The sequence below is a fragment of the Myotis nattereri genome, assembly GCF_964212035.1.
Source record: "Myotis nattereri genome assembly, chromosome: 7".
NCBI lineage: Eukaryota > Metazoa > Chordata > Mammalia > Chiroptera > Vespertilionidae > Myotis > Myotis nattereri.
The window spans coordinates 14,825,807-14,844,776 of NC_138082.1; the positions used below are offsets into that span (position 1 = coordinate 14,825,807).

Consider the following 18,970-nt stretch of genomic DNA (forward strand, 5'->3'; position numbering starts at 1 on the left):
GGGGGAAGCTTCTTTAATGAGAGGCACACAGTCCCATTCCTACCCCCACTTCCACCCCCAACCCCCCAATTTCTTTAGGGGGTATGCTTGCAAACATGGTTTGAAGACTACAGGTCCAGAAGAAACAGTGATGTATAAGGAAAAAAAGTTCTATATGTTTGGGTTCAAGTTTTGGCCTTATCTCTTGGGCCAAGGTAATCACCTTCCCTGAACCTGCGTTTCCTTGTTATTAAAATGAAGGTCAAACTTCCCTCACACCGCTGGCATAAGATTAAGTGAGGGATGTAAACTGCTAGCATTAGGATTAGTAAGTATTGGTGCCAGGCCCTCTACAATCCCAGAACAGTCTCTTCGTTTGCTGGAGATGGTGTTCTGAAAATTACTACTAAGGCTCTATTTTAAATTACACATTTGTGACGTTTTCTCCTGTATAACAATTAATTTAATAAGGAAAAAAAGTCTGAAGAGTTGACCAATGTTTGATAGATGGTCTTAATCAAATAAGCATGTTAAAACCAAGGATAGTGGAATACTAAATACCTACATCAGTGCTTGAGAGTCTGAGAGAGCTCTCTAATGCTCTTAGAAACTGTGGAACTTCTTTTTCATCTGCAGTGTGCATCATTCCTGTTGATGACACACCACCTGTGGGAGCTTCGGGTTCACACCCTGGCTGTGGCTTCTCCCACACTTCAATACAACCTCCTCATGGCTTGGCGAGCGTCTCTCCGACTGGAGACTGCCAACTATTCATGAGCAAGGAGCACGCCATGTTCACGAGCCTAGCCCGATGCACAGACACAGCGCACTCAATAAATCGCGTCCTGAAAGAATCGGATAGTAGTTCTAATGCTTGTGGAATTTTTAAAAACTGAATTCAGTTTCAGTTCAATATCTGGATCTCAAAGGATGTTCTGAGGACACGGAGGGGCTGAATTTAGCAAGCTGGGCAAGGATATGTGTAGTAAGAAATTCACTACATACTTCATTTCTGTGACTTTTTTTTTTTTTAATCCTCACCCGAGGATATTTTTCCATTGGTTTTTAAAGAGAGAGAAAGACAGAGAGAAATATCAATGTGAGAGAAACACATCGATTGGTTGCCTCCTGCACTTGCTCCGACCAGGGCCCACGCCGGGGAGGAGCCTGCAACCGAGTTCTGTGCCCCTGACCAAATGGAACCTGGGCCCTTCAGTCTGCAGGCCAAGGCTCTAGCCACTGAGCCAAACCGGCTGGGATTTTTACACATAGCTGTTTGCACATGTTTTCTTATGGAAAATTTCAGACATACTCAGAAGTAGAGAGAAGAGTATAATAAACCTTTGTATACCTATCACCTAGCTTCAACAACGATCAATCTTTCATCCATATCTGTCCCCTCTCTCCCACAGTCAGACTATTATGAAGCAAATCCCAGAGACCATCCGACTTCATCCACAAAGATTTCAGTTACATAGAGATTTAACAATTTACCCTCCTTACTCAAATTTATTTTTATTTATCACACTTATTAACTTAGCACATCTTTATGAACGTTTTACATCTGCAATTCTATTTCTGGTGAAAGTTTCGTTTACTAAATCTTTTATTAGGTTCTTTCTATCCTTTTCTATAGACTTGTATAAACCGCTCCCAGTGTTTAACTGGAAACTGAAACATCAAGAAATAGCTCAACAGGTTCCTGAGAAGCATTATTATCCTGCAAGTCCAGGGAGGCGACTCAGATGGTTGTGCAAGCTTGGAGAGGTGCGTCCGAGCAAGGGAGAAACTGAGGGTCCTCAACAGCATGAATTCTTTCCTCCTGGGTAAAGACCCCCAGGAGCCCATAGACATTTGTGCTGATGTCATTTTGGCTGTGAGTAACCAGCAACCCCGACTATGACCACAGCTACTTTAGAGGAGGTCTACCTTCGGGCTGTGATGCAGAACCACCTGGGGAGCCTTTGAAGGTAGAGATTCTCAGGGTTAAAAACAACCAGCAGGTCTCCCAGGAGATTCTGATGTGTAGCCCTTAACCCCTGTACTGTTTAAGGATCAACTGTACCACATTTTATTCATCCATCTACTGAAGAACATTTTGGTCATTTCCAGTTCGGGGTGATTATTTAAGCTGCTATAAATATCCATGTGCAGGTTTTTTTGAGGGTATAAGTTACCAATTTGTGTTATTTAGAAGTACATTGTTTACTCCCCAAAATTTGGGGGTTTTCCAGGCATTTTTTTATTATTGATTGCCAGTTTAATTTCACTGTGGTCTGAGATAATACTTTGCATGATTTCTATGCTTTTAAACTTGTTCAGATGTGTTTTAAGCCCAGAATGTGATCGCTCTTGGTAAATGTTCCTAGTGATCATCAGAAGAATGTATATTCTGTTGTTGTTGATGAACCACGTGAATTGAGAAAGATGTCAATGGGATCCTATTGATTGATAATGCTTTGCAGTTTAGCTATATGCTTACTGGTTTTCTGTCTCCTGGTTATGCCAGTACTGATAGAGGGCTATTGAAGTCTCTAACTATAATAGTGAAGATATAATTGCATTGAATCTATAGATTGCTTTGGATAGTACGGACATTTTAGTGATGTTAATTCTTTCTATCCAGGAACACGGTATATGCTTCCATTTATTTGTAGGGAGGATAAATGATGTTGGAAGGAGACTTCACTTAGGATGGTGAATACACAATACAATATACAAATGATGTATTGTAGAAGTGTACACCTGAAAACTATATAATTTTATTAGCCAATGTCACGCCAATAAAGTCAATAAAAAAGAAAAAAGGATGGATATATATCCCCATCCTTTTTTCTTTTTTATATATGTGTCTCCTTGCAGTTTTTTCAGTTTTTGCTTCATGTGTTATGTCTTTTTGGGTAACTGACCCCTTTATCATTACATAATGCCCCTCTTTATCCTTGTATGAAGTATTGGTATTTTTTCTTTATATATTCAACAAAATTCACTGGTAAAACCATTTGCCTTTTTTATGGGAAGATTTAAAATTTACTAATTCAATTTCTTTACTTGCTATATGTCTATTCATATTTCTATTTCTTCTTGAGTCACTTTTGGTAATTTGTCTTTTTAGAAATTTATCCATTTCATCTAAGTTGTTCAGCTTATTGATATGAAGCTGTTTATATGGTACTTCCTTATAATTCTTTTAATTGCTGTACCCTTTTTAATTCCTCATTTGGGGGAAAAAGTATACAATTCACTGATTTTCAGTGTATTCACAAGACCATGTAACTAAAACCATAATCTAATTGCAAAACATTTTTATCATCTCCCCAAAATATCCATATCCATTGGTAGGCCCTATTCTCTTTCCCCAAACCCTAGACAACCACTAACCTACTTTGTCTCTGTGGATTTGCTTATTTGGGACATTTCATATAATTAGAACATACAATATGTGGTCTTTCACTTAGCATAATATTTTCAAGGTTCATCAATATGGCAGCATGTATCAGCACTTCATTCCTTTTTAGGCTGAATAACAGTCCTTACGTGGACATACCACGTTTTGTTTATTCCCTCTTTAGCTCACGGACATTTATGTTGTTTCCACTTTTTGGCTGTTACGAACATTTCTGTTCAAGTTTTTGTGTGGTGCACCTTCTTAATTAGCATAGAATCTCAAGGTTATGAGCTAAGCACCTAGCCACTCAGGAACCTGGAGGCTGGAGAGTGTGTTTTTTATCTTTGTGTTTATGTGTCTGTCTTTCTATGTGTGGGAACGACCCAAGTTCCTGGATGTTTACAAAGAGTCTTCGGGTTTAAGAAGAAGCCAGAAGGGCTGCGTCAACTCTTAATATCTTAACTCTGCCCTCCACGCTTCAGCTCTCCCTGGCTCCATGCCTCACCTTCTGTTCTGAACCACAGTGCAAGTGAGGCCTGCAGGGTGGGAAATGGACCATGACATGCATGCCCCAAAAAGCCAGTGTACACGCACACAAAAATGTATATTTCTATCGTGCTTTTCAGATAAAAGGAAAAGTGATATGTATCATTTTGTGATTCAAGAAAAGCAATGGTAAAAACCCTGCTCTCAAGTTAGTGGGAGGGAAAAATCATCTATCCATTAATAGATGTGATGATGCCCAAATATTACTTTGGTTAGAAAAATAATCCCACATAAACTCCCACTTTTCTCTCTTTTGGTCCTCAAACTTTCATCACTATACTGCAGTGCCTCTGTGGATAAAAGCATGCGGTGAGCCAGACAGCTGTTCACCGGTGTCCTCTAGCTTTATTCCTAGTAATCCATCCCGTTTTGGCCTTCCTCCGAGACTCTTCCCCATCATCTGTCACTTGGCCCTGAAATGGTTGTGAGGATTCTTCCTCCCCAGTCTTTGTTCTAAAATTGAATCTGAACACTCTCTGTTACCTAATAAGGCAGAGCCAGGCAATGTTTCTTTGCAACTCTGTTATCTCATTCTGGATAAAGGTAGTGAGGTGAGTTGCAAAGAAATCTAGAAAACCAAAGGGTAAAAACATTCTCTAAGAATAAGGGAAATCTGATCCAGGATAAGACAAGAGATACAGTACTTGACTAAAAGTTGGTCTGATCTGGCCAAATAAGACTGCATGTGACACATTCAGGTATACGTTTATAAGACGAGATTCTGTACCTGCTTGTTGAAATATCTTCAAAAGGGTAGAGGATCTCTCCATTGTTGCAGATTTCACAGATGAACCCCTTCTGGCTGCAGAGACTGCAGCTGTACACGTGAGAGCTGGCGAATTTAATGACCTTGCCCAGGAATGGAGCCAGCTTTCCCTCTATTACCTGCAGGAAGAGAAATGGGACAGGGAACGTCACTGAGCACAGAAATCTTGCGGATGAGGAGAACTGGAATTCCTTTCCTCTACACAACAGGAAAACCTCTAATTATAATTTCTCAGCAACTCTGAGAAAGAAAAGACATAGTATTTTCGCTCCAAAAGAACCCTCTGGTTTAAACCACTGGAGGTTAGAAAATGAAGATGTTGAAACTTCTTTTGTATTCTTCTTTCTTTGTAGTGGGGTGTAAGGGATTGAAGACCAACAAACGGGGAGCCCCACTTGCATGGACCGACTCACAGTTATGGTGCGGTGTAAGAGGAATGCAGCGGGGTTCCGGGAATAGACTGAAAACAGCCAGGGTAAGTATGAATGCAGAACTTCATACTTTATGTTGTCTATCCAACAGTTCCCTTTCTCTGATGAATTAATAGGACAGTTTTTTCACTATCTCCCCCACGAACACGGAACAAATGTGGAAAAATCGGATTCTTTTGCTGCTGACAAGTACCAGTATATTAATATAAAGAGGTTGCAAATTTGGCAGGCAGAGGGTCATATTCAGCTTGAAGAGTTGTTTTTTTTTAAAAAAAATCTCTTAGTGTTTTAAAGAATGAGCCATTTTAATAATTAGGAGCCTGGTTGAGCATTGACCTCTGAACCAGGAGGTCATGGTTCGATTCCTGGTCTGGGCACATGCTCTGGTTGTGGGCTCGATCCCCAGTGTGGGACGTGCAGGAGGCAGCCGATCAATGATTCTCTTTCATCATTGATGTTTCTATCTCTCTCTCCCTCTCCCTTCCTCTCTGAAATCAATCTATAATAATAAACGGGTAATATGCTGAATTAGACCTGATGGCCGAACAGCGGAACGAACATCCAGATGACCTTCCAGACAACCATCAGGGACCATGCTATGACATCCACTGGCACCAGGCCAGCCAAGGCAGATGCAATGCAATTGGTCGGGGGCCAGGCCATTGCCCCATGCTCGCCCTGCAGAGGGAGGCCCAGGCCACCGACCTTCGAGGGAAGCCCGGGTCCCGGGTGGCTGCTGGCGGCCAGAGGGAAGCCCAGGTCCCAGGTGCCAAAGGGAAGCCGGTGTTGGCAGCCTGGGGAAGGAAGGCCTACTCTTGCACGAATTTTGTGCACTGGGCCTCTAGTAAAAGTATATCTAAAAAATAAATAAAAATAATTGGGAGATTTCACATAAAAATGCAGATTTGGGGTTTCTTTTGAAAAATCATTATATCTAGCAGAGCTAGGCCTGAACTCTAGCATAGTGATGATCCTGCCTGCGATAGGCAGCTTACTCCCCCCGGAGCACGTGCCTCCTGTCGATAGCTGTCCCTGCCAGGCCCTTGTGTCTTGCATCTGCCTGCCTCCCACAGCTACCACACCTGTTGGCCTGCAAACAACCTGGTTTTTGGAACCAATGGTTAGTCTGACCCATCCTCACTTCTCTAAAATGATGGGTTTCAAAGTGTTCAGCAGTTCGTGTACCAACAAGATAAAACCTGCCTTTATTTCTCTCTATTAGTGCAAATGTATATACATGCTGATCTTAATAAGAAAAAAAGAAAGAAAAAACTTAATTTGAAAATAGTTGAAAATATTTGGAAATAGCTGTAGACTTTCAAATGAATCTATAGTTTGAATGACAATAACATAAAAATAACATCCAAGGGCAATGCATATCATACCTAAATGGAAATTACAGTGCCAAGGTGAATAAATTAGTAGTAACTAACATTTCGGAAATAAAAGACTTCAAGGAATGTAATAATGTGTTTTGCTAAAAATGAAGCTATTCATAATACTGGAGATAAAAACTTAAGTGGTTTTTAATATATATATATTTTTATTGATTTCAGAGAGGAAGGGAGAGGGAGAGATAGGAACATCAATGATGAGAGAGAATCATCGATCTGCTGCTTCCTGCACACCCCTACTGGGGATTGAGCGTACAACCTGGGCATGTGCCCTGGACTGGAATCGAACCGGGACACTTCAGTCCACAGGCCTATGTTCTATCCACTGACCCAAACTGCCTAAGGCTGAAGTGGTTTTAAAGGTCACAGTATAATCTCATGATATTTTCAAAATAACAGTAGTTAACTCTAGGGAAGGGAAGAAGTGGGAAAAGCAAGTCTTTCACTTTGCATACAGTTGTCTTTCTGCATTTTTAAAAACAATGTATATCATTTTGCATCAAGGTACAGAAAATGAACAGAAAAACCAGGTTTACTGCTTTAGAAAAGTGGATTTTTTTTTCTTAATATAGAGGGTAGAAATCATGCTGGCTGTGTTTCTGTCAAGCAAGTCCGTTTTCCATCCTTCTTTAACTTATTTTCCTCTCTATTACCTTTAGAAAGCCATAGATAGAGCTCTTTATTTTATTTTCTCAAGGACCATTAACTTCAACAAACCCCAGCAAAGCGTCCTCCTAATACCAACACATGATACACTTTCTAAGAAATAACCGCTACCAAATCATATACCCAACCACCAGTAAACACTCTCCAATGTGTCATAGGGTTATTTCTAAATTGTGGTGACAATACTTCAGTTCTACTTGGTTTTGCTTACATTACTATTTCCTAAACAACCAAGGTTAATGACACATTTAAAGAGAGGCGCAAACTATAGTCCACTCCGGGGAAAACATCGGGATGTAGAACAGTCCTGGAAACCAGGTGAGTAAACGCTGCTTGAAGGAACCCAGGGTGAGAAGAGAAGACCTTGGGGAGGACCTGACAGTTATTATCTGGGATCTAGAGGAGCAGACCGGGCATCTTGTGCGTAAAGCTTTCCCCATTTTAGATGATCTCCTTGAGGCAAAGGGCATGAGAATTTTGAAGGCTTTTGAAAAAACTCACCAAACTTATTTAATAAGCTTAAAAAATTAATTTGGGGACTGATAGCTTTATAATATTTAGTCTTCTTATCGAAGAACCTTGCCGGGAGCTGGTGCATGCTTGCTGTTTCAAGGGACCTGGCATATATGGCATACTGTTCTTAATTTGTTTGCTCACCTTCTTGGCACTATGTGTTTTAACCAAGGTCTCTGAGAAAGGTTGTTTCCCCAGGTAGGGATTTTCCCCTGAAGTTAGGGAGGGAATAAAACCTCTTAACTAAGTGCCAGGCGGGTAATTAATCACTTTAACAACGAACAATCATGCTTAAGCTACATAATCTTTACTCCCTGGAATGGAGATAAGAAACGCCCTAACCTTTGGAATAGAGATTGATAGGATTAAATCAACTGGTATAAATACAGATGTAACAAGACAGCAAGACTCAGAACTTAGAACACAGAACTTAGAACACAGAACTTAGAAGACAGAACCTACACAGAACCTAGAGACAGAAGAACTTCGCTGGAGAGAACATGGCAAAAGATCCTGGACTGAACCTGACTACAGAAATTGGCAAGAGAACCTGACTAGAACCTGGTGACTGAACCTGGCTGGAGAACCTGGACAGAACCTGGCTGGAGAACCTAGCGAGGGAACATGGCTACAGAACCTGGCTGGAGAACCTGGAGAACCTAGCAAGAGAACATGGACACAGAACCTGGCTGGAGATCCTAAGCAGAACCTCTCTGGAGATCCAGACCAGAACTTGGCTGGAGATCCTGACTAGAGATCCTGGCTAGGCTGCTGATCAACTGAACACTGTCTCCGTGTCCTTCCTTCTTCGCCGACTCCGTCTACGCCTTTGGGAACCCCTGGACCTGCTGAGGTTGGACCCCGGCAGAACCTGATCTATATCTCCATTTTATTATATTTTCATTTATTATAGTTCAATAAAAATTTGTTTTCTTTCCTTGTATATGCCACTCACACTATATTTAGGTTATTTCCAAATTGAATTTTGTGTAATATTTTTTCTTATTAGCAATTACTGGTATATTAGAATATACTGACATTTGTGTACACCTTATATGACTATATTTTACTGTATTTTCAGGAATGCAAAGCATTTTTAGGAGATTCTTTTGGGTCTTCTGAAAGTAATAAACTGGTCCCTTCCTTTCTAATATTATACCTCTTATTTATGTTTCATGTCTTATTGCATCACTCAGTGCTCCTAACACAATATTAAGTAACGATGGTCTTAGAATCAAACTGGAAATTATGGAGTCTAGTGAGTGGTTCATTTTCTCCACCAGAAACATATATATTATCATTCACCACATTTTATTGATTTCCTCTCTTTTTAAATTACAGCTTTAGTGAGATATAATTCACATACCATGTAATTCACCTATTTAAAGTCTACAATTAAATGGCATTTAGTTTATTCACAGAGTTGTATACTATAACCACCATCAATCTTTGAGCATCTCTTCAACTCTTCCAAAAAACCTTGTACCCATTAGCAATTACTCTCTTTCCCCTAAACTGCTCCCCAAGCCCTAACCAAGCAATAGTCTAGTTTCTGTCTCTGGATTTACCTATTTTGGACATTTCATATAAATGGAATGATACAATATGTGGCTTTTCACTTAGCTTAACGTTTTCAAGGTTCAAGTTGATTCTCTTCTAAACACCTCTAATGTAAGTCTCCTTTTTCCATCCTGCCCTACACTCGTATCTCTCCTGTCAATCTTCTAATTTTATTTCCAGATGCCTGTCTTTTTCCTTTGATCTGACCATAATATATATACTAATCAGTTTTAGATATCACTTTCATCATGTATCATGTCTTCCCTCAAACCTTGGTGAATTCTTATTTTATCATTATTAAAAACTCTTCACTCATCATTTCAGATCATTATATTGAATTACTATGTCCCATGTTCTCTATACAAGAGTGAACTGGGTCAAACTGGAGCTTACATTTTGCCTGGTGTGCAGGTGGTCCATACGCTGGTTCCACACTACCTATCCAAATTCATTTTCCATTTCTTACGATGTAACTTCTGTTGTGAGCAAATGTTTCCTCATGTAGAATATGCTTACTCTTGTTCTTGTGCCTTCACCATGTCATTTCCTCTGTCTGAAGTTTCGCTTCTCTTCTTAAACACTTTTTTAACTTCACCTAGGCTTCATGGCTCTGACCTATTCTGGCCTGATCTGGAAAGCCATCTTTGGCCACTTCACTGTTTGGATCTCTCGTGCTTCACATAAATTACTTTTACATCATGCACACCATGTAATGTAATATAAAACTTGATGCTGTTTTGTACTCTTTACTAATGCTTAACATGTGATTGTTTTGCTTATCCAACTGTTGATTGAATATATCGAAATGGTGAGCCTAACTATAAAATGGTGATTTTACTTAAAAAAAAATGTAAATTTTATATGGAGCAACCTAAGAGAATGTAAATTGCTTGGAGGCAAGACTGAGTCTCATACTTGTCTTAAATACCTTATTTCTGCCAGGCACCTAAGTTCTTGATGACTGACCAAGGATGCTTTCTTGTCTTTTTCCTTGGCTGCAGTGGTTATATCTTAGGGCTGTTTTTGTGTCACAAATATTTTCAATCATTCTGCTGGGTGATTTAGGGAGGAGCATAAAGAGTGCATGGCCCTGGTGGAAGCTCAGCTATTCAGGGACTCCTTTGGCTTCTTTTCATTTGATTAATTGCTCTTCCTATTTGTCAGCTTAAGTTCATGGCCATGTTCCAAAGGGCTAAAGCTGCTGAAAGATTTCCTTCCAGAAAGTGAGGTAATAGTCTATGTTTTAGAATTTACAAACATATCTTTAATATTTCAGAAAGGAAAATTTTATACTTATAATTGTCCAGGGATAAAGATATATTTAGAAGGTTTAAATCTTATCTTTGACTACAACTACTAGCAGCACTGGGAACCGGATCCAACTATTCTGGCTTCTCGTCTAGAGGTTTCATCACAACAAAGCAGTAGGTTCCAAATGTGACATCTCCAAGGGTTCTTTTAAAAAATCAAATGTATTAATACAAATTTAAAAAAAGAAAATCAGATATATCTTTACTTTGGATAATTGTTTAAAAACAAAATCAAATGATCTGCCTCCCATCATCTGTTCCTGCCCCTGAGTCTTACAACTTCTAATCCCATTTCCTAGCCATCTTGGTGGGGGCTTAGGGTTAGGGCCATATTCCACAAACACCAGGAAGATGGCAGCCTTAAAGAAGAACAAAGCCCAAGGAGCTCCTACCTTTAGTTTCTAATGAGAATGAAAAGTAGAAAAGAACTATTAGAATGCCAATGGACCTGGGAAATGACTATGGCAAGGTCAAATGGCCAACATGAGAACAAGTACACAGCCTGAGGGAAGTCAGATTTGAGAGCTCTGTAGGTCATCCCTAAACTGGAGTGCATCCCTAGAGTGACAATAGTCCTCAGTGAGGCCCAGCATGGGGAACAGTCCTACAGCAAAAAGAAAACAGATTCCAAAAAAATTGAGACTAATGTAAGGAGCCTCTGGGGCAACTTCAAGCATACCAACATTCACATCATGTGGATCCAGTACGAAAAGAAAGAGCACAAGAAATTGGAAACCTATTTGAAAACTTAATGACAGAAAACTTTCCTAATTTGGTGAAGGAAATAGACATACAAGTTCAAGATGCACAGAGATTCCCAAACAAGATAAACCCAAAGAGGCCCACACCAGGACACATCATAATTAAAATGCAAAAGGTTAAAAACAAAGAGAGAATCTTAAAAGCAGCAAGAGAAAAGCAGTTAGTTACCTATAAGGGAGCTCCATAAGATTGTCAGTTGATTTCTGAACAGAAATTTTTCAGGCCAGAAGAGATTGGCAAGAAATATTTAAGGTAATGAAAAGCAAGGACCTATACCAAGATTACTCTACCCAACAAAGCTATCATTTAGAATAGAAGGATGGATAAAGAGCTTCCCAGACAAGAAAAAGTTAAAGGAGTTCATCACCACCAAACCAATATTACATGAAATGTTAAAGGGTCTTCTTTAAGAAGTAGAACAAAGAAACAAAAGATAAAAATATGAACAATAAAAGGGCAATAGATACATATCTACTAATAATTGAATCTAAAAAACAAAATAGCCCTGGCTGGCGTGGCTCAGTTGGTTGGAGCATCGTCCCATACACCAAAAGGTTGGGGGTTTAATCCTGGTCATGGCAAATGCAGTTGATATTATTCACATCAATGTTTCATTCTCCTCCCCTCTCTCTGCCTCTTTCTTTCTCTCTCTCAAATCAATAAAAACATATATATTCTCCAGTGAGGACTAATATAATAATAATAAAATAAAAATAAAGTAAATGAATAAGCAGAACAGAAATAGACTCACAGGTACAGAGAACATTTTGACGGTTACCACATGGGCCGGGGTTTGGGGGGGATGGGAGTAAAAGGTGAAAGGATTAAGAAGTACAAATTAGTTGTTATAGAATAGTCATGGGGATGTACAGTAGCGCATAGGGAATATCCTATATAATAAAGAGCTAATATGCTAATTAGACCAGATAGCAAAACGACCTTCCTGAACAACCTTCTGGAACAACCAGTGGGTAGGGGGCGGGGGCGGGGCCATGAGGCAGCCGGGGCCACAAGGGCTGAGGTAGCCAGGGCTGTGAAGGCCTACTCTTGCACAAATTTTGTGCATCGGGCTTCTTGTAGTCAATAATATTCTAATATGTATGGTGTCAGATGGGTATGAGATTTATCAGTATAATTGCTTAGTAAGTTATGTAATGTCTAATCATTGAGATGTACACCTGAAACTAATATAATAATGCATGTCAACTGTAATTCAAAAATAATGAAAATGATTTTTTAAAAAGTCATAAGACCATTAACCAGGTGGTCATTTGGATATGTCATAAGTGATTGCAAAATAGGCCTCTGGATGAGGTTTCGTTATCCCTCTATTATTTTTCCCTAAAGTGCCTGCCTACATGAGCAAAATCATGACAAAGTAGTTAGCAGAATGCTTCCTCCACTTCCTCCTTCTCCTCAACCCCCTGCACTCAACCGCCTTCACCTTCTCCATATTCCAAGCTGCCCTATCTTCTTGAGAAAAGGCAGATGTCTGAAACAGGGCAAAAGAGTTTGTGTCTGTTTTCCATTCAGCTGAATTTCTTGTACTAAGGAAGGTACTGGTCTGATTTTATTTACTTGGAGAGCATGCATATATGAGTATGTCAGAGGTATTTTAGTGACCGGGCATTCAAAGAACACACACTCCATTTGTAACTTAAAATGCTGTGTCCTCTTATTGCAAGTAGGATAAGGACAAACTGCAGCATCACACTGATACCTTCTTATTCTTCCTGATTTTGCTATTTTTCACTTTTGTGATCTCTCTCCGAATTCTGTTCACTCTATCATTTCAGGTACTTCTCCAGGAACCATCAAATATTACTTTCCATGCTCCAGCTAGCTGACAGACACACCAAACATGCTTCCCATGGAAGCTGCCTGGTTGAACTTCCAGTTCAGGGATACACACATTCATTCTCTCCCTCCCCCTCTTCTATTCTGGTCAAGATGGTCAGCATTGGAATTTGAGGCCTATGGCTTTCTTGCAGACTAAGACAACAGACTTTATTTGATTTGCTTTCTTGCAGACCAATCAAAAATTACAATTAAGTTAAAAAATAACCTAGTGCTGCCTTCTCCAAACCACAGTTTCAGAAACAGCTGCTTATTACTCATGTGTGGCACCAGGAAATTGCAGTGTCATGTTCAAGGTCTGCAGCCAATAGAGATCTGTGGGATTGGGAAATGGGCACAAATGATTCTTTTATGTCTGTTACCTTCACTCCCTTGGCACCACCACAGAATTCAAAATCTACAGGGGGAGAGAGACAGAGCACTAGTAACTTGGACAAGAAAAAAAACAAAGGAAAAGCTCTTTCTCATTGCATTCCTGTATGCATTGCTTAATTCCTTCCCCCTGATTTGTCACTTACCTTCCATGCGAATGCGAGCATTCCTCGGCCATTGTGCGGCATTTAGAATCTGGACGACTATTGGGAAGACTTTGATGAAGAGGCTGCTTGCACTTGACAAATGGCCCCTCCTCTAAAAGTCCAACCAAAAGACCCCATTCACAGAGCACAAAGCCCCCTGCCACTCACTAGTGACAAGCTAGCTGATGACACGGAAGAATCCAAATGCTCACACATTGTAAAATGATTTCCAATATAACTCAGTCTGCATTTGCTTGGCCAGAGGCCTGTGGAAGTTGGCCCTCGCTATTTTCCCTGCTTGTCATTTCTCCGCATCGACGGGTGGGTACAGTGAAATCTAGGGATCTAGGCCGTGCAAGTTCATGGAGAGTTAAGGAAAAACAGCCCGTGGATTCTGCTCAAGTTTGAAAGCTCTAACACACAGTGAGGACATTCTGAGTTCTCATTCAATTACAAATGGTACTCATCGTAATCATAAGTCCTTGAAATTGGAAAATTAAAAGCATAGGGGATTTTCCTATTTCAAAAAGTTTTGCTAAAACCTCATTTTCCCATAATTAACCTTTGAGCTCCTTATCGTGGCTCAATGCTGGGATGTTTGTATATAAACAGAAAACTGTCTTCTCTAATTAGCTGCTCCCCACCCCTCTTTACCATCATGGAGCTGCTCTAACACTGCTGGGCTTCTGGCTAAGCAAGCACTTCACTGAGGGTGGATTATGATGTCACCAATTAGCTCTTATCTGATCCTTTCCCAAAGGTGACAATTTCTACTTAGACTTAGGAAACTATGTGATAATTGAATTTTGAGTTGATGTAATTGGGTAGATTTGTGAGTGGTCATCAAATTACATTTTGCCTCCTGCTGGAAACTAAGTCTTAGGGAATGCAAGATAAAAGAATTTCAATTTTCTTCAGTTGTTGAGTGGCAAAGATGAACCCAAGAACATAAACTTCTTCTTTATTTTTTAAAACTTCATCCAAGGATGTTTATTGATTTTAGAGAGAGGAAAGGGGGCAGAGGGAGAGAGAGAGAGAGAGAGAGAGAGAGAGAGAGAGAGAGAGAGAGAAAACATGGATTGGTTGCCTCCTGTACTCCCCTGACCAGGGATCAAACCTGTAACCTAGGTATGTGCCCCGACCAGGAATTAAATCCGCAACCTTTTGGTATACGGAATGACACCCCAACCAACTGAGCCACCTGGCCAGGGTGAACATAAATTTCTTACTCATAAGAATATATGGGATGGGGGCTACTTCATATAGTTTTTCTGTACTACAGAGAGTGCCTTAAGGGGTGTGGCCTTGTCAAGGCACAGCCTCATGGAACTTCTGTGGAAGCATTTGCAGAGAGTGAAGTACAGTTACATGATCCACATGTGCTGAGCTCCCAAACAGACCACATAGTCTGACATATCTGTGAAGGGAATGATTAAATTATTTTACATTGAGACAGTTCCAGAAAATTCTCATGGTATGGTCAACAGAATTTTACTTCTGTGTTGAATTCATTGGCCATATACCTGAAGTAAATCTGATTTAGGTCTCTATTCATTTTGGTCCTAGTTATGACATTATTGACTCATCAAACAGTAAACAAGGAAAGGCCCTGAATGATCTTTTAAACTCAGCATCCTTATGTAATAGGTGTATGAGAAATCTGAGGCCCAGAGTGGTCCTGTGAGCTGCCTAAGATCACCCAGCGGATCAGTGACAGACCCTGACTCCCCTCTTAACTGCTACAGGGAAAGGACTTTCCTAGGGCATCTGGGGTCAGACACAGCTCTAGGTTGTTGGCCTGAGAATCCTGACCCACCGTATAGAAATGGAAGATTTCTAAAACGGGCTCAGTCCCTAAATGGAAGCAAGATGTGCAGTCTAGATAGATCCAGGTTACAACCATAGTTTTGATCTGAACTGGATCTGCCTTTGGCTTATAGCAGCGGTTCTCAATCTGTGGGTCGTGACCCCTTTGGGGGGCGAACGACCCTTTCACAGGGGTCGCCTAAGACCATCGGAAAACACATATATAATTACATATTGTTTTTGTGATTAATCACTATGCTTTCATTATGTTCAATTTGTAACAATGAAAATACATCCTGCATATCAGATATTTACATTATGACTCATAACAGTAGCAAAATTACAGTTATGAAGTAGCAACGAAAATAATGTTATGGTTGGGGGTCACCACAACATGAGGAACTGTATTAAAGGGTCGAGGCATTAGGAAGGTTGAGAACCACTGGCTTATAGGAAGATTTACTGTCCAACCTATTTACTTCTAGTACAGAAATTCTCTTAAATGGGCACATCTTATGTAAATTCCTGAATATGAAGTATGATTCTGAAGAGCATTGATCAAACGACTGGGAAATCGATAAAGTAACACAAAACTGTGACAAAATGGACTTAATATCAACATAAACACTATTCTATTTACCAAAACTAGAGAAATGATTTTATTAAATGGAGAAGCAACTACAACTTGAAAAAAATAAGGCAAAACCAACAACTGCCTGTATGCATGTATGTGGGAGAAATGGAAGAAATATGGCTTTTCAGAGAAGACCTGCGCAGAGGCCAATGTAAGACACATTAACCGAAAAACAACAAAGACCCCCCCCCCCCCGGTTTAAAAGGGACAGAGAAATAGAGGACAATAAAAGCAACATTCCCTGGTCATGTCAGATGACCCATTAGGAGTTAGGAGAGGCAGAAAGCAAAGAAGGGAAGGAGAAGCAGGGAAACGATGGAAGAAAAAATAAAAAAGGTTAAGAAAAAGAAGGGGAAGGCAAGTCAGAAGCTCACAGAGAGGAAAAAGCCAGGATGCAGCTACCCGAGACCTGAAATGGTCATTAGAAACCTAGGCTTCTATTCCTAGGTGTGTCCCCTGAAAGCTGTGTGAGCCACTTCACTTCTCCAGGCCTGTTTCCTCATCTATGAAATCACGTGATTGCACCAGGTCATTCAAAACTAGATGACCAGTAAGGATCCCTCTCTGTTCGAAAAGTCTACGATTTTGTGATTGACGAACAGGGGAAACATCAAAAGAAGCTTGTTGAATACCCCCAGGAATGTAGAAAGGGAATATCTGGGGAGACAGATAAAAGGTGAGTTTAGCCAGAGTAATTAGAAGATACCCAAGGACATTTTCAAAAGGAGTGAAATAATGTCACCATTGCTGAGTGCCATTCAAAGAGGACTTAATGCTTTTTAGGAATTGTCCGCTCACAGGTGTGCAACCAGACACCGGTTTTCCTGAAGAAGCTGGAAATCCCTTCCTTTCATTAATGCATTTAATTAGTGATCATGTTTAGATAGCACTTAGGGATGAAAAGTACAATATAAGTGCTCAACATTATTATTACTTAATCACTTTTATGAGACTAGCAATGCCAAAGATTAAATGGGAAAACAAAATAAGTTCCTGTCTAGAATGCTGTGATCTAATAAATAGCTGGGTCGCTGATGTGAGAAAAAGCAAGTCCTGCATATAAAGTGAGAGAGGCGCTTTATTAGCTTGCATGCCATTGTGTTAAGGTTGTCGGTAATTTGTATTCTTTGCCTCCAGGTGTCAACAAGCAGTAAACCACCACTTACACACAGCACTGATTATGATTTCACACATCTTGTTTTTCAAGAATATCATCTGCAGTGTTTGTGGCGTCTATATGCTGGGCAGCTGTATATCCAGGATATGGACTGAAATACACGTGGGAATTTAGTATACAATAAAAGTGGGGGAAATAAGTTATTTAATAAATGATGGTGGGGCAGCTGGTTCGCCATGGCGGGGGGGGTGGGGGGGTGGGGGGGGGGTGTTTGGGGACGAGAAAGCTGAATCTCCAACTCATTCCATAAAAAATGTGATTCCAGATAAATCAAACATTTAAATATAAAAAGAAAACCATTTACAAAGTAATTTTAAAATGATAAAAAAAAGTATTAGAGAAAAATGTCAGAGAAATATTTACATGGGAGTAAATATTTTATAACCCTAGAAACCATAAAAGAGTGATGAATGTGAATATATAAAATTTAAAAGTTAGTACAATACAAAATATCACTTGCAAAATCATGTGACAGGAAACTGGGGAAAATATTTCCTATTTATGTGAAGAAGTGCTAATTTCCTTAATATAGAAAGAGCTCTTTCAAATTAATAAGAAAAAGATCAACAATATAATTTCAAGACAAGTTAATGAAATTAACAGGCAATTCACAAAAGCTACAAATGGCCAATAACATAGAAACAAGATGCTCAACCTTACTTACAATGGGAAAAAATACAAATTAGAGTAACCATGTGAGGTTATATTTTATATTTTAGATTGGCTAAGATTAAAAATATCATCAGTATGGAAAGTTAATGTGGGTGCAAGGCATTCCCAAGACACTCAATGAAAGTAGAAATTCGTCCTCCCTTTTTAGAAGGCAAGTGGCAATAGTATCAAACCGCAGAGCAGGCATACCCTTTGACCGGGCATTCTCATGTTAATGATTTTACACTACAGATACATTTACACACGTGCACAGGAAATGGCCGAGGGTGTTCACTGCAAGACTGGTTCTAATAGAGAAAACTGCACAGGTTAAACATTAAGGAAACTCTCAACCCTGCAGCTGATAAAAGCAAGAGGGTAAGCCTTTATGTGTACTGAACATGCTCATGGACTCACATGTCCACAGTATACTGTCCACTAGAAAAGGCAAGAGCAGAAAGGCAGGATAGTTTGATCCTATATGTAAAGGGAAAGAAAGTAAAAAAACAAAACCCCACACTTAGAAATGTGTGGAAATGTGTGGAAGAAGACAGCAAGCTGGCTAGAGTTAACAGGAGCTACTGCTGCGAAGTGAAATGCAGGAGCGAGAAGGGGAGGTTTAAAAACAGATTTCTGTAATAAACTGGATAAGAAATGAAGACCAACAATTTTATTTACAATTGCATAAAAAAATAAAATAAAAATTCCCAGGAATAAATTTAACCCAAGGAGGTGAAAGACCTGTACACTGAAAACTATGACATTGCTGAAAAAAATTTGAAGACTACGCAAATAAATGGAAAAGATATTCCATGACCATAGACTGGAAGAATTAATATTGTTAAGTGTCCCTACGACTGCAAAGCAATCTATATATTTAATGTTATCCCTATCAAAATAGCAAAACAAACAAACAAAACCCAACAACAACAAACAAAAACAACCCGATTAAAAAGTGGGAAGCAGATCTAAATAGACATTTCCCCCCCCAAAAAAGACATACAGATGGCCA

The 18,970-nt window shown here is 39.7% G+C and overlaps 1 protein-coding gene across 1 annotated transcript in view; it reads right to left on the bottom strand.

Moving 5' to 3' along the window:
• Nucleotides 1-18,970, bottom strand: part of PLEKHM3 (pleckstrin homology domain containing M3) — a 166,333-nt gene that overhangs the window by 20,081 nt on the left and 127,282 nt on the right. Inside the window, 1 exon segment of the mRNA XM_081096045.1 lies at nt 4,641-4,798. Within this exon segment, the coding sequence (XP_080952171.1) occupies nt 4,641-4,798 (158 nt within the window).